The 14,903-nt window shown below is 40.0% G+C and overlaps 1 protein-coding gene across 1 annotated transcript; it reads right to left on the reverse strand.

Annotated features, from left to right (window-relative positions):
• Window positions 1-270: 270 nt before the first annotated feature.
• On the reverse strand, window positions 271-11,951 carry CCN6 (cellular communication network factor 6; the record flags this gene model as incomplete). The annotated part of the gene is made up of 5 exons (XM_079781195.1): window positions 271-552; window positions 1,777-1,970; window positions 5,588-5,830; window positions 9,230-9,524; window positions 11,904-11,951. The coding sequence occupies 5 exons, from the start codon at window positions 11,949-11,951 to the stop codon at window positions 271-273; spliced, it is 1,062 nt and encodes a 353-aa protein (XP_079637321.1).
• Between the last annotated feature and the right edge of the window lie 2,952 nt (window positions 11,952-14,903).

Consider the following 14,903-nt stretch of genomic DNA (forward strand, 5'->3'; position numbering starts at 1 on the left):
ATATATTTTAAAGTAAGTTCAATTTTAAGACTTTCAAACTCTACATATCTTTGTAGCAGAACCTTTTTAAAAGCTCCTAATGCCTTAAATACAGTCATCTGAGAATAGGCATTCTTTTTTTTTTTTTTTTTTTTTTTTTTTTGAGAATAGGCATTCTTACTATTTTAAACCAATAAGGTCGTTTTGCCACCTTTTTAAAACCATTCTAACGTTTTGATGTTTGATGTTTGATGATTGACTAACCTTGAGTTTTCCCCCATGTGCTTGGCTTTAGAGAATCTTGAGCTCAGAAAATACATCTCCCGAATCTCTGCAGTTTCTCTGACATACACAAGATGTGATCCACAGCATCTTCCATTTAAATGACCCTTCATTTGGGCAATCAAATTGAATGGTAATCATCTTAGACTTATTAGGAATACAGCATCTCTTATCCATGCATATTCCACAGAAAGTGGGTTTATAACTCTGGGTGCTTGAACATCCAGAGAGGACGAATTTTTCAGCTTTGGAGAGTTGGAAAGTGGGTTGGCACGTTTTTCCTTTGGGGATCTAAAAATATACATAACATCAAGAAGTCATTTTTAAAATTTGATTATAATAGTTTAGAGAAGTGATTCTACATAGAACATTTTATAACATAAACACACAGAAACAAATTATTTCCAGGACATTAATAGTTGCTATTTAGTAACTTTCAGCACTCTCTTTTCTACATTTAAAACCCCTCTCAACAGAAGTCTGTCTGTCTACCTGTTCTTGCTCCATCATGTTATAGGACCCATTTCCCAATATTTTTGCTTTCTTTTTCACCTAGTTCCAGAATTAATGGAAATTTCTCTATTCTGTTTACTATCAAGAGCCATGTCTTATTAAATGTTTATTTACCTACAAATTGCCTTACACAGCTCAGACAGTTTTGAGTGGATGAATAGGTGAATAAATACCTTAATCTCTTTAAAATTGAGTTAGCTTTTTTTTTTTTATCCTCACTGGAGGATTTTTTTTATTGATTTTTATGAGAGTGGAAGAGGGAGGGGAAGACAGAGAGGAATATCGATGTGAGAGAAACATTGTTTGGTTGCCTCCTGCAGGTGCCCTGAACAGGGCCCTGGCCAAGTTGTTAATTTCTAATAGGGAATAACTTGGGGATGAGAAGGGTGTTGTAGCATTTCTAAAAATGATGGTCATCTTATATAATTCTAGAAGTAGGTCCAACTCTAGTTATACCAAACAAGAGTATTTTATCATCATTTGACAAGTTTACTATCTAAACACAGGGCATTATGGAAATGGTATGGTTCCCCCTCCATGTTGATAATATATAACTAAGATCAGAACTTCTCTGATATCTATAATACCTGTTTTCATAATTAACAACCAAAATCTTCTATCCATTGCTTTGATTTCACTACATAAAATTAATATTTAAAAAAAGAAGTTAGAATCTAAAAATAGTCTACTCTTAAAAAACCACATATGTGGTGGGGTACCGCAGCAGTTCAGGCTGACCATGATCCACACTATAAGCTGTAAGAGTTTCTAACAGATTAATATTAATATTACCTTTGCTTAATATAAAATCCCCCCCACACACAAAGTGCAATTAGAGTGATATCTGCTTTCCACTGAGAGTTTGACTTTTAATAGTCACACTAAAGTGATTTTATGAGAACCAAACACCATCCATCCCTTCAAAACACACATACATGCACACACTTTTCAGGAGTCTTTTAATATTAAATTATAATGAAGTTAAGTCTAATTAAACTTTACCTTTACTGTCTTTAATATATTACTGTCACAAGGCTGAATATAGCACAGTCTTCTCTCTGTTCTCAGTTGGCACTTGTTATTTTCATTGGTTACCCTGTTAGAAATTCCCATCCCACATGTTCTGGAGCACGGGGTCCACTTTGTAGCTTGAATAAGACATTTTCTTTTCCAAATAAGTGGGAGATTCCTATAAGCTAAAATAAAGGAGAAAGTACATGTGTATACATGTATATGTACTAATGTAGACATAATTTTTAATCATTTTAAGCTAGTAATAGTTAATAGATCTGAACCTTTATTTTTATATAAAATAAGCTTAGGGTCTAATCATCATTCCTTACTCCCCAAATTACTTTTGAATCAAGTCTTACAGTCCACACTTCCATTACTTGCTCTGTGGACTGTGGGCCGCTGGGGTTGGTGAAGGATTTCAAGATGGGTGGGTGAAAACTTGCTCTAAAAACCATTGACTGGGTAGCTTTTGGGGAAATCAGACCCCAAAACCAGAAAACCATTGCTAACACCCTGAAATCCTGGAATGAGACCCTCACCTCCAGGTTGGCTACTCTCCCTGAGAAACTACCTGCAATCAACTGGGCTTACTACAAGGCCAGAGCGAAGGCCAGCTTAGTAGATGACATTGAGAAGAAGTTTAATGCCCTGAAGGTTCCTGTGCCAGAGGATAATAAGTACAGTGCCCTGGTGGATGCTGAAGAAAAATAAGATGGTGAAAAGTTGTGCTGAGTTTGTGTCTCTCTCAAAGACCAGGATTGAGCAATTCTAGAAAGAGCTCGAAAAGATGAAGAACATAATTCCATTGACCAGCTGACCATTGAGGATTTGAATGAAGTCTTCCCAGCAACCAAATCAGACAAAAAGAAGTATTCTTCCTAGCCTCACGAGCCAACTGAGGATTTATAAATTTGAGTCTGAGAGGAAGCTCTTGTCCTTGTATTATAAACTCTGGACATTAAAAATAATCATATAAAAAAGTCTTTTAGTCCAATTTCTTGGGAGGAATAAAATTCTTTATCTTTGAAAAACACAATAGATATACCCATTTGCTTCTTTCTTCTTGCCCATCCTCTGAGTACTAAAGCTTATGTTCTGATAGATACCTTGCCTTTTCCCTGGTTCTTGCCTCATGCTTGATATTTCCAATAGACATTGAAATAGACATTAGTAGAATTAGGGAATTTAAGATAGCAATTAGAATGATGTGGTTTTAATGTTAAACTTCATATGTTAAAATCTAAAACACAAAAGTTATATTTGAGACTTAAACTATCAGTAAAACCAGTGAATTTTTCCCCCTCCATTTTTATCTAGTCTTTTAGAAAATACATTATACTGAGATAATCTAAATACTCATATGCTATGTGTAAGCTATTTATTCATTCATTCCCTGTGGTACCAGGCCCATAGTATTCTCTCCATTGGTTAGCCATTTCAAATCATGTATAGGAAGACATGGAGAATGAATGAATGGATGGATGAGTGGGTGTGTGGGTAGACCGATGGAGCCCCCTCCACTGCCTGCTCCTTAGGAGAAACAAAAGGAGGGGAAGAGGGTAAATAATGAGACTATAAAGAAAATATAAAGAGGGCATAATATTCTTCCATCTCCATGTAAATCCATTGGGAGCTTCTTGTTCTGTTCATGAATGAATCTGGCCCTTGGTTAATTTTAAGCAAACTACAGGTTGGTTTATTGTCTCAAAGCATTTCCTGAAGGTTAATATGTATCCTAAAAAGGATGTTTTGGGAATAAGGTTGTGATGTGAGTTTGCAGTTGAACACTGGCTACATTACTTCAAAATGTCCATTTAAAACTTGAAAAAGACCCCCAAAAATGCCTTCTTGATAGGGAATATCAGTCACTGAAGTATGTGCTATCGTTTAATAAAATGATACTTTGATACTGTTTTCAGTGTTATTATAATAGGATCTTGCAATTGCACATAGAACTGAGGGAGAAGAAGCAGAAACATGAAGATACCTGGAAGGTAGACAACAGTTTAAAGACCTCAGTGCAGGAAGCAGATTAAAAGCCTGGCACGCATCTGCAATAAATAAAGGTAGGTTAGATTATTGTATTTCTAATAACCCCACTTAAAGTTAAGCCAAGAGCTGCAGTTCAGGAATTTGCTTGACATTCATTAAAAAGCAAGAAGAGATTTTTAAAGTCAAAGTTTAGAGTTGGAGAGCAGTAAGAAAAGCATGGGGACATTATGTCATTGCATGCTTCATACTGACCAAGCAAAAGCTAGATTCTAACCATTTGGAATTAACTATGTATATAAATTCTTATCACAAATATATCTTAAAGTGAGCATTTGTCACTGTGCTTAATTTCAAAAGCCAAACTCTTGTTTGGGCCCATAAGTATAGTTTCACAGTTAAGCAAAGGAGAGATATTAGATTGAATATGTACTTCCTTTGAAACATATCTAGGTCCAACACTCAATTACCAGAGAGATTTTCTCAGGGTTTGGTTTGGTTTTGCTGTTGCATCAAAGCACCAATCACTAAGAATAACCATCTGACACATCCAACCGGTACCAAGTGAAGCCACTGAAACTGCTCTCACGCTACAAATGAGACCAACTTGAACTATATCCAAAGGTCTCCACTTGTGGCAAACTGCTTCTCTAAGGTTCTCTCTCACCAAAGAGATTCTAAGGACTTATATTGATTCACTCAGATTCAATGCAGAAAACCAACTGTTCTTGTACATCCTGAAAAAAAGAATAATTTGGCTTTCATTTTTAGAGCATTAGTAGTGGCATGCTGTTAGCTGAATAACGATGCATGGTAAACGCAAATTCACTAGAACCTGTTAAATTTTTTTCCAAGTTTAATGGGCATAATTGGAATCCCTGAGGATGGTCTTTTCATATGGCTTTTCAGTTTCTAAAACTCATTTCACAGGATACAAGTGAACTTGGGAGTTTTCAGCATAAGTATTCTGCAATTCCTTGGCTCCTTTCATTCCCTAAGCTCTACATTTCAAGAAAAAGGCATTGATTTCTGGATGAAAACACAGATGTGAATAATAAGGCATCAGCTTTGCACTTTTTACAGTAAGGCCCTCCTTATCTGTGCTTCATATGCTGGCGTTCTTTAAACTCCTGTCCCCAAAACACCCTGGCATTGACATAAGATGCTAACTCAGAGCAGACCAGAATACGAAGTTTATGAGCATACTGACTAAATGGCCAGGTGTTCAAGATGAGGAACAAAGAATCTCATTACATGTTCCTGACTACATACGTACCTGGGCAGCCTACTTAAAAATGCCTAGGATAAGTTTATATCAGCAGTTTTCTATTTCTAGAAATAATATTTATAAATTCAAAGCATGTCCTCAAATATTTTTAAACAGCAGCCTTCCATTTCTGCTTTTATCATATAGAAAAGTCACCTTTGAAAATTTTTTATTCTGGATGGTTCACACTTCTTGCCCATGGTATAACAATTCAGATAAAAGTTTTTCCAGGGTACATATGAACTACATTAGTAAATCCTCCTGAGAAGAGGTTGAGTGGAAATAAGCAGAGGAAGAGTTTTCCTGACCTAGTAGGGTTTTTAAAAACAAATATTTTACTGGGGAAAAAAATGAAAACATTACCAAGTTTTCTTTTCAGATACTTAGACTATACCTTCCTGAAACAGACTAAGATGGCACTCAAACTAAATCTCACACTGACCACCAGTCAGGAAGTGGCTACGGAGCACCTATGGTGCATAAGAGGAACATGAAGTAAACCACAAGAAGTCAGACATGAAAACCAGTTCTACTTATGAGCACCTGGCATTGTTTTGTAGGTTGTGGAGAGCTGCTGTTGTAATGGTCCCAGGCCACAGTTTAGTTGATCAGACTTCTTTCCACCTTTAGCCCCAGAGCAGTGACTGTTAGCCAGCTTCGGTATGAACAAAGGGGTGCATCCAATGGCCCCACTCACACAGAGGCAGCTAAACAGGGGGTTGGGCTGAAACACTTGGCCATTATGATAATGTACCCTGTTGAACTCGCATCCCACAGCCACAAGGTCTGAAAAGAGAAAAAAGCAGATTCGCCAAAGAAGCCATCACTGATAGCCTAGCCCTCCCCTTCTATGCTACAGAGGAAACGTATCTCCTTAACAAAGTGCTGTTCTCAATTTCTTAGGCCCCATCTGGAACCTCCTGCACAGAACATCTGGAGAAGGTGAAAATGAGACATAGTAGGCTAGCAACCTCAATGCTCACTTCCGGAACTCAGACCCAGGCACAGGCCCTGGTCTAGGGTATGGTAAATAAAAAAATCACTCTGAGTACAGCAGTGAGATAAAGAGTGTAAATTTGAGAGATGGGCTGGGGGCTGGTGAGACTGAGGTTCCCCCAGATGGCCAACCATAGGCTAGGATATATTCTTAGTAAGTTAAGATGTGAATGGCTGAAAAAAGTTATCATCTGTTTAACTACAGTACTGCATGGTAACTGATGTTCGTCTTAAGAGAACTAGAGGAAACTTTCACTTCCTCTGAGCAGGATTCCTGACCTGGGTCAGCAGTTTTCGGAGTGTGACCACCGACTCCTTGGCAGGGCCTGAGGCCCTTTCAGGGAATCTGCAGGTCAGAAACTGTTTTCACTGTGTTGGTATTTGCACTGATGGTGCAAAAGCAATGGTGGGTGGCTAAAACTGCTGTTGGCATCTGAGCATGAATCAAACTGTACAGGCTAATCACTGTATTTTCCTTGCTGTGCACTTGTATATAAATGTACTTTAACAGAAAAGCTAGTTTTACTTAAGAATGTCCTTAATGACACAGTAAAAAGTAAACATTTTATTAAATCTTAACCATCAAATATTTTTAGTATTCCTTGTGACAGAATGGGAAGTATACCAGAACATCTCTGTAGGTATTGCACCGAAGACAACAGTTATCTTAGGGAAAGTACCTGTGCTGCTGTTTGAGTTGTGGGCCAAACTACCCAAGTTTTTTCGTGGGAATTTCACCTGAATGACTGACAGGTAAGCCATGCTTATTCAGACTGGGTATTTGGCTGACATTTTCTTAAAAATCAACCAAGTGAGACTGTAACTTCAAGCAAAACAACTGACAGTACTTATTGCCAATGACAGAATACAAGCTTTCAAGCAAAAAATTAGAATTTTGGAAAACTCGTATCCACCTCTAAGAACCTTATAGCTACTCAATATATAGACTTTTCTGACAGAATTAGGATTAATTAATGTGATTTTAAAAAATATTATATAATTACGTGTGTCATTTGGAACTTCTACATAACCCATTGTTCCAAACTATTTTCCAAATAACCAATGCACAGTACAAATTATGCATGAGCAAAAGACCCATTCCAAGTAGATTTTGGATGGACCAATGTATTTTAATGTCACAGAGTTTGACATTGATGTGATTCAATGATATGGTTTTAGACTCCATGATGCAGCTATTTTTTAAGAAACTACCACTTCTCAAGTGTTAATATAATATCAAAAAATAATAGTCACAGTTATCTGAAAAGTCTGTTAAAATATTCCTCCCCTTTCCAATAATACATCTGTGTGAAGCTGGATTCCCTTCATATATTTCAACCAAAACATCACATAGCAGTAGACTGAAAGTAGAAACAGATGGGAGAATCTAGCTATCTTCTGTTAAGCTATACACTAGATTTGCAAAAATGCAAAACAATCCCATTCTTCTCACTCTGCTTTTCTGTTTTAGAAAATAAAATTTTCATAGCTTATATATTATTCCTATGAATTTATATTTTTGTTATTTTAAAACAAATTAGCAAATATTTTTAAATTTCTAATCTGTTAAATGCCAATAGAGATAACTCAAACAAAAGCTCTTTGGGTCCTCATTCATTTCTAAGAATCAAGGGGCCCTTGGACCAAAAAGTTTAAAAATATTTATCCGTATCATCGACCAGCAAATTTTCTGTAAAGGGCCAAATCGTAACTATCTTAGTCTTTACAGACCATGCAGCCTCTGTCACCACGACTGGATCCTGCCATGGAAAGCAGCCGCAGACTCTATGTAACTGAGTAGGTGTAGCTGAGTTCCAACAAAACATTCTGTATAAAATCAGGTGAGGGCCATGATTTGGCCACGGAGCCATAGTTTGTGAGCCCAGTTATAGATCACACCGCCATCCACCTTGTGTCTAAGCTGTGTTAAAATATCACCACAGTATCTGAAATTATTTGTGGAAAGATCTGCCTGACACAATATACTTTGACTCTGTGAAGGAATGGCTTGTATCTTTTATAACCCCCTGTTGTGTCCCCAGTTGCTGGTCACTGTTTGTTGCCCAGCACTGTTTGGAAGAAAGGGGTGTCCTGAATGCCAGAGTCTAATAGGTCATGGTTTCTCTGTCAAATTTCCATGAATAATAACTAATATTTTTTAGGGTCTGCTGCATACCAGATATTGGGCCAGGTATTTGGGGATTTATGTCCATTATTTTCATTGGATCTTCCTAGCAAGTGCTTCATATGATGTAACTGAAGCACAGAGAGATTAAACAACATGATCAAAGTCACCCAGCAGATAGAGCCTAGAATTTGAACCCAGAGCCTACATCTTAACCAATATAATATAGTAGTGCCGACAGGGGAAATCAGGCTACCAGACCTGCATGGGTCTACACATTCATCCCAACTCTAAAGATGTGCTCTTATTACAGGCTCATGACCAAACTTCTAGGAGTAATTTGCTTCCCACTTGGGCTTTTCTACAGAGTGACTAAACTGCCCAGATAACATAGGTATTTCTCTTCCCTTAGAAATCTGATTCCTTAATCCTAGTAAGTCAGCATCCTGAATTATTGTCAAGATGTTGTAGGTTTAGATGGTCTCAATCAGACTCCAGAGCTAAGACCCAGAAAGCTGAGGGTCAGGTTCTGATTTGGGGTGAAAGTCTCTCTCTCTCTCTCTCTCTCTCTCTCTCTCTCTCTCTCTCTCTCTCTCTCTCTCCAGTAAAAAGTACAGTAACTTGATGGTTAGTTGGGAAGGCTGAGATTAAAGCACTATGTCTGAATGCTAGGTATACATCCTTACATTTTAAGCAAGATTACTTTCCAGTTATAGAAAAGGCTGAATTCAGATTGCTCTTGACAATATTAACAAAAGCTGCTATTTTGTGGCACTTTAAGAAAGCAGACTCAATTTCTTATATTTTAATCATTAAAAGCAATTATTTTTAGAAGTTCCTGTGAGATCACTTTAAATGCAATTAAAATAACAGGTTTCTGAATGTGTGTAAACATCTGTTAATTTCACATGGTGTCTAATATGACAAAGCCAGTCCCCTTAGTGTGTGAAAATTAAAGCCGCCTTATAGTTAGCCAAACTAAGCTGATTATTCCAAATTAACAGTTGCAGGAAAAATATCCTGTCTAGACTCAACCTCTCCCAGCAGGTCCAGAAGACACTTACATGCACACACTCCGGTCTCGTACCTAGGCCTGTCTGCTGAGTAGTCACAGTACAGTCCTTTGTGTGGATCGCAGAGGTCAGCTTCATTGCAGACGTCCCCTGGTTGCTTGGCACAGATTTTACAGCATCCACAGCCATCCCTCACCAAGCTCACTCCAGGAGGGCAACGGGGCTTCTGAGGACATCTACAGGGCCAGCGACAGACCTGTTTACGATGCTGCACTTCTGATGCTTCACCAGGCCTTCCTTCACGAGTCACATCTAATGGCCCGGGGCCCTGTGCCCTGCAGCAGAACTTCATTTGATAATAAAGGTGATGTTAGAGATGATTTCTCATACTAATGTCAGAGGTTTAATAGAAATAGATTTCCCCCAAATTGATAGAATACAGTGTGCTGAGTTATAATAATATCTATCAGTATTTGACACAGTCACTCTCAGCTTAAACTTTTCTTCACTCAGCTCCCAACACATCACTTTCTTGCTCTTCCTTTCTCATTGATGGCTTCTTCTCAGTCTCCTTCGCTGGTTTCTTCTCATCCTCTTCATTTCTAAACGTTGCCACCCCCTGTGGTTAAGACCTATCTTCTCTCGCTATATCTCATACATCCCACCCAGACTTTTCTTCTCAACTCAGACTCAAACTACCTAATAAACAGATCTCCACTTGGATATTTGGTAGGTATAGTAAATTTAACATGACCAAAACTAGCTCCCAATTTTCCCTTCCAATCTACTCTACCTACACATCCCTGTTTGAGCAAATGCCAATTTCATTTTTCCAAAATACCTTGGAGTCAGGTCATTCTTGACTTTTCTCTCACATTTTACTTCCAATCCCATTAGTATAACATGTGGGTTATATCTTCAAAATATACCCACTCTATTTCTTAATAACCCTATTGCTACCATAGTGATCCAAGCCATCATTATTTTTCACTCAGATGATTATAATAGTCTTGTAAAGGTTCTGCTTGCATCTCCTTTTGTCCTCTATCTTCTCCACCCGGAAGAATTGTTCTTTTATTTTTTTTTTTTAAGAAAAGGCAAAAATAAATAAGTGGGATTACATAAAACTAAAAAGCTCTATACAGCAAAGGAAATAATCAACAAATGAAAGAAAGGGCAATCTACATAATGGAAAAAATATTTGCAAACTATATATCTAATAAGGGGTTAATATCCAAAATATATCAAGAACTCATACAACTCAATGGCAAAAATAATAAACCAATTAAAAAATGGGCAAAGGACCTGAATAGACATTTCTACACAGAAGACATACAAATGGCCATCAATACATGAAAATGTGCTCAACATCGCTAATCATCAGGGAAATGCAAATCAAAATCACACCAAGATATCATCTCACACCTGTTAGGATGACTACTACTAAAGTAAGTAAGTAAGTAAGTAAATAAATAAATAATAAATACATAAGATACATGTTGGTAAGTATGTGGAGAAAAGAAAACCCTGGTACACTGTTTGTGGGAATGTAAATTGGTACAGCCATTATGGAAAACAATATGGAGAATCCTCAAACAATTAAAAATCGGACTACCGTGTGATCTAGCAATTTCACTCTGGGTATTTATCTAAAAATATTGAAATCAGGATCTCAAAGAGATAGCTGTACTCTGTACTCCCATGTTCATTGTAACATTATTCACAATAGCCAATATATGGAAACAACCTAAATGTCCATTTATGCATGAGTAGATACAGAAGATGTGCTATATACATAAAATGCAATATAACTCAGCCTTAAAAGATAAGGAAATCCTGCCATTTTCAACATCATGGATGGACCTGAAGGACATCATCTAAGTGAAATTAAGGTACACACAGAAAGACAAATGCTGTATAATCTCACTTATATGTAGAATCTATGATGGTCAAATCTAAGATATTTTGCTAAATCCCCAGATTTCCAAAGCCCTGTCTTCTGTGCAAGCAAAAACATTCACCATGTAAATAAATCCACAAGTAATTCACCCTGTTTTAATATTCTTATTAAAAAATGCCAAGGCAATGAATCGGTCACATTAAATTAAACTTCCCTTTGGTCTGTTGCTTGAAAAATTCCAAAGTCTCCATGGACTGATTCCCTTTCATGACAAGTGAGAAACACATGGGTTGGGAAAAGACAAAGTCATAGAATGTTTTCAAAATATAAATGTTCCTTCCAAAGTGCTCCTTTCAAACCAGAACAGGCTTCACCGGAGTGGTCAAAATCATATTTTCCAGTGGTTCTTTGCTCATGTTGCACACGACTGCGGAAAGCTGAGCCCCAGCCTGGAGCCCACATGAAGAAGCGCCCTTCACTCCCCCGCCAGGTAGGGTTGCGGCTTCCCCAAGGCATGCTGTGTGCTGTACTCCAGTAAAAATATATACGTTACTGACGTTGTGAAGCTGTTCAAACATATCGAAAGTTGGATTAAATGCCATTACCTGAAAGGGGAAAATGCTTTCCCCTTCATTGCTGGAGCTAATAAACTGAAACAGCGCTTTATTTGGAGAGGAAAATGGCTCCCTATTTCTCAAGAGGTAGTTCCACAAGGAATTCACCCTCTCTTCCTCCCCCATCTTCTTCTTTCCAGATTTTTAAACGGAAAAAAAATAAAAACTGCTGCAGTCTCCTGAAGGGAAGGAGGGAGGAGAGAGAACTTACCTGTGACAGGGCTGCCAGGAGAAAGGTGGCCAGGAGGAGTCCCTGCATGTTCCCAGGACGCACAGCCAGAGATAGGAGGCCGGGCGCCCCGGGGCCGGCGCACAAAGCTCCCCCTGTCTCCTCTGCAGAACTCGCTCGCCTCCACCTCCCAGGCCACAGACTTGGAGCTCATGCTCCCAGGCTCTGCTTTCGCTTTCAGGGATCTGTTTTAATGCCGTTTCCTTTCTCGAGACTCTTCTCATATTTACCTCTGCAGCATTGTGGGGGGTGTCATGAGGGTGAGAGCACTTTCCTCCCGGTGCCAAGAGGTGACTTTTCTTTGAGTAAAGGTTCTACCTATCCCTAAAGAGCAGAGTCAGCCTGCAGCCAAACGGTGAGGTTAGATGTACCCATCTTCCTTACCCTCGGCCTCTGGGGTCTGGGTTCGCCCTGCCCCAGGCTCTCCCCGTGCTGCCTTATTTTCCACCGCCCTGAAGCACGGGTGCACTCCACCCGCAGCCTGCTCAGGGTTCTCCCCTCACATCAGCAACAGGTCTCCCCAGGCCTTCCCTGGCTCCTCCAGCTTCTGATCCCCTTCACCCCTACCTCTAATTGCCCCCACAGTGCCCTGAAGTACCTCTATCACAGCACATTTCTCACTGCAGGTGGAGTATGATTGGGAAAAATGTAGCTGGAACAGGAACTCCATGGGGGATGGGGGGCACCTACAGTCCCTGGCCCCAGAGAAGCCCTGGTCTGTGACCACAGTCCCATGACAGAGAGGAAAGTTAACCCCACTCTTTTGGGGCTAAGATAAAACAACTATGCTCGTGGCAATCATTATTTCAACAAATGAGGATTTTTTAAAAAAACAACTTACTACAGATTTGTACCCCTTCTTCTATTCTCACCTCCTTGGGATGTGTGGCCACCCCATCTCCTCCTGTGTCTGGCCTTGGGTGACCTTTGTTTATCCCATTTAGGTGACCTTGGTCGTTGTTCTGGTATCTTGGTGTGCATCTGTGATGAGGCCTTGTCTGCTTGTGGATGGAGTATTTTAGTCCACCTTTCCACCCCCTCCCAGGGTCTATTTCTATTCCCTTTGGTCTTTACCTAGCCTATCTTTTCCTGTTACCTGACCTCTCCTGGACTCACTGCTCACCTTCGTTTCTGCCCAAGGCAGCCACAGCTGTATAGAGATAGTGAGTAAACTGTCTCAGGAGGGCCTTGCTGATGGTCTAGGGGAAAACTGGGCTCTCTGCCAACCACAGGGAATCTGGGGACCTCGGAGAGCCAAGGACACCACAAAACATGCACACAAACTCTAGGCATCTTACTAAGTAGTTAATTAAACCATAATTATGCATACCAAACAACAAGGAATTCGCAGTGTGGTTTTATGGTGCCAACTCCTTATTCTGCCTCTCCAATAAATGGGCAAAGCCCAAGAATGGCCTCGTGAAGCAAAATGTGTCTGTTTTGGTCCAAACCGATCAATTTCTTTCTAGTTTAACACCATTTGGTCTTTAGGTTCCTAGCCTCTGGGATTCCGGCACCACACTGTCCATGGGGATGGATCATTTCTCATTTCCTGGCTGGTCCATCAAAAGCAGAAGAGCCTCAGCCCAAGACTAGTGTGTTCCTCAACTACATCCCTCCTGCCCAGCTCCCGCTGTTCCGAATGTGATGCTGCACACATCTGTGCACTGTTTGAACTGAGGAGATTCATGCTCCCCGCCAATTGCTCTCTGTGGATTTCTGGCAGCAGCAGCCTTTGCTCCGGAAACAGCTCCCCTCTCTCGGCAGTATCTCTACCATGGGCAGAGGAAGGGGTCCTACTCACCATCTTTGCTTCATGGTAGAAAAAGACCATCTTAGTTGAGAACTAACTTGTAAAACCTCAATTCCCCCTCCTCCCCCATCAGGGTGTGGGTTACTTGCTGTCACATGTGTTAGACATCTCCAGCCACAGGCGTGCTCTTATTAAACCATCCACACCTACTATGGGTGGACTAAGCGAATGTGATATTTGCAGAGGTTGGGACTGCCATCTTCGACTTCAGACAATAAGAGCTATCACGGTGTACATTCTGTTCTAAGTACTTTCCTCTGTTACCTCATTTAACAGAATGCTAATCTGTCCAGGAGCGCATTTCACAGGTATTCAGCTTGCGATGTACCCTCAAATAGACATGGTACTGAGCATAACTAATATTTACATCATGTTTTATGATTAATAAGGAAGTTTCATATGTATTAACTTTTTTTTTAATTTCACAGCTCAGTGAGGTAGGCAAAAGCAGTATTACCTCCCTCATTTAACAGATTAAAAACTTGATCAATAAAACACGTAATCCCTGCCCTCTGGAGCTATGTCATCTACCGGGCCAGAAGACACTAAACAAAGACACCCAGGATCCATAATTAAATTGAATGAAGACTAATAATAGACAGCAAGACACTGCAAGAGAGAATGACAGGTAGGGGGTAATTTAGAGGCCATCTGTGAGGAAATGTCACTTAGAGAGTTGAGAGAGGAAACCAGCCGAAGAGCTGGGGAAGACTGCTGGTCCAGTCCTCTTCCTGCTGGCAACACGCACCTCTGAGGGTGACGAGCTCCATCTGCAAACAGCGTGTCCCACTGCCCTTCCCGTAGATTCCTGCCATCACTCTGCGAGGAACATCATCACAGCTAGAACATCCCCTTCTCCTCGTTGGAGCAGCCATTTGGAGCAGGCAGAGACCAGAACCCACGCCTTCTATCAGCGCACTTAGCACACAAGGAGTTTTCCTTCCCTGTCCCCTCTCCCTTCATTTCCCCTTATTGGTTGTGGAGGCGGAGTTATTGTTAATCCTGAGAAGAGACAGACAGTGTTGGCGCTGTAATGCACGGAGGATGAGCGATGAGGTAAGGTCCATCAGTGAGACTAGAGCTATTGTAATAATAGCAGCTAACCATGAGTGAGTGCTCAAGGCGCCCAATCACTGTGCTGAGTGCTGCGTATGTATTGACTCATTGCA

This window comes from Cnephaeus nilssonii, assembly GCF_951640355.1.
Source record: "Cnephaeus nilssonii genome assembly, chromosome: 9".
In the NCBI taxonomy this organism is placed as follows: Eukaryota; Metazoa; Chordata; class Mammalia; order Chiroptera; family Vespertilionidae; genus Cnephaeus; species Cnephaeus nilssonii.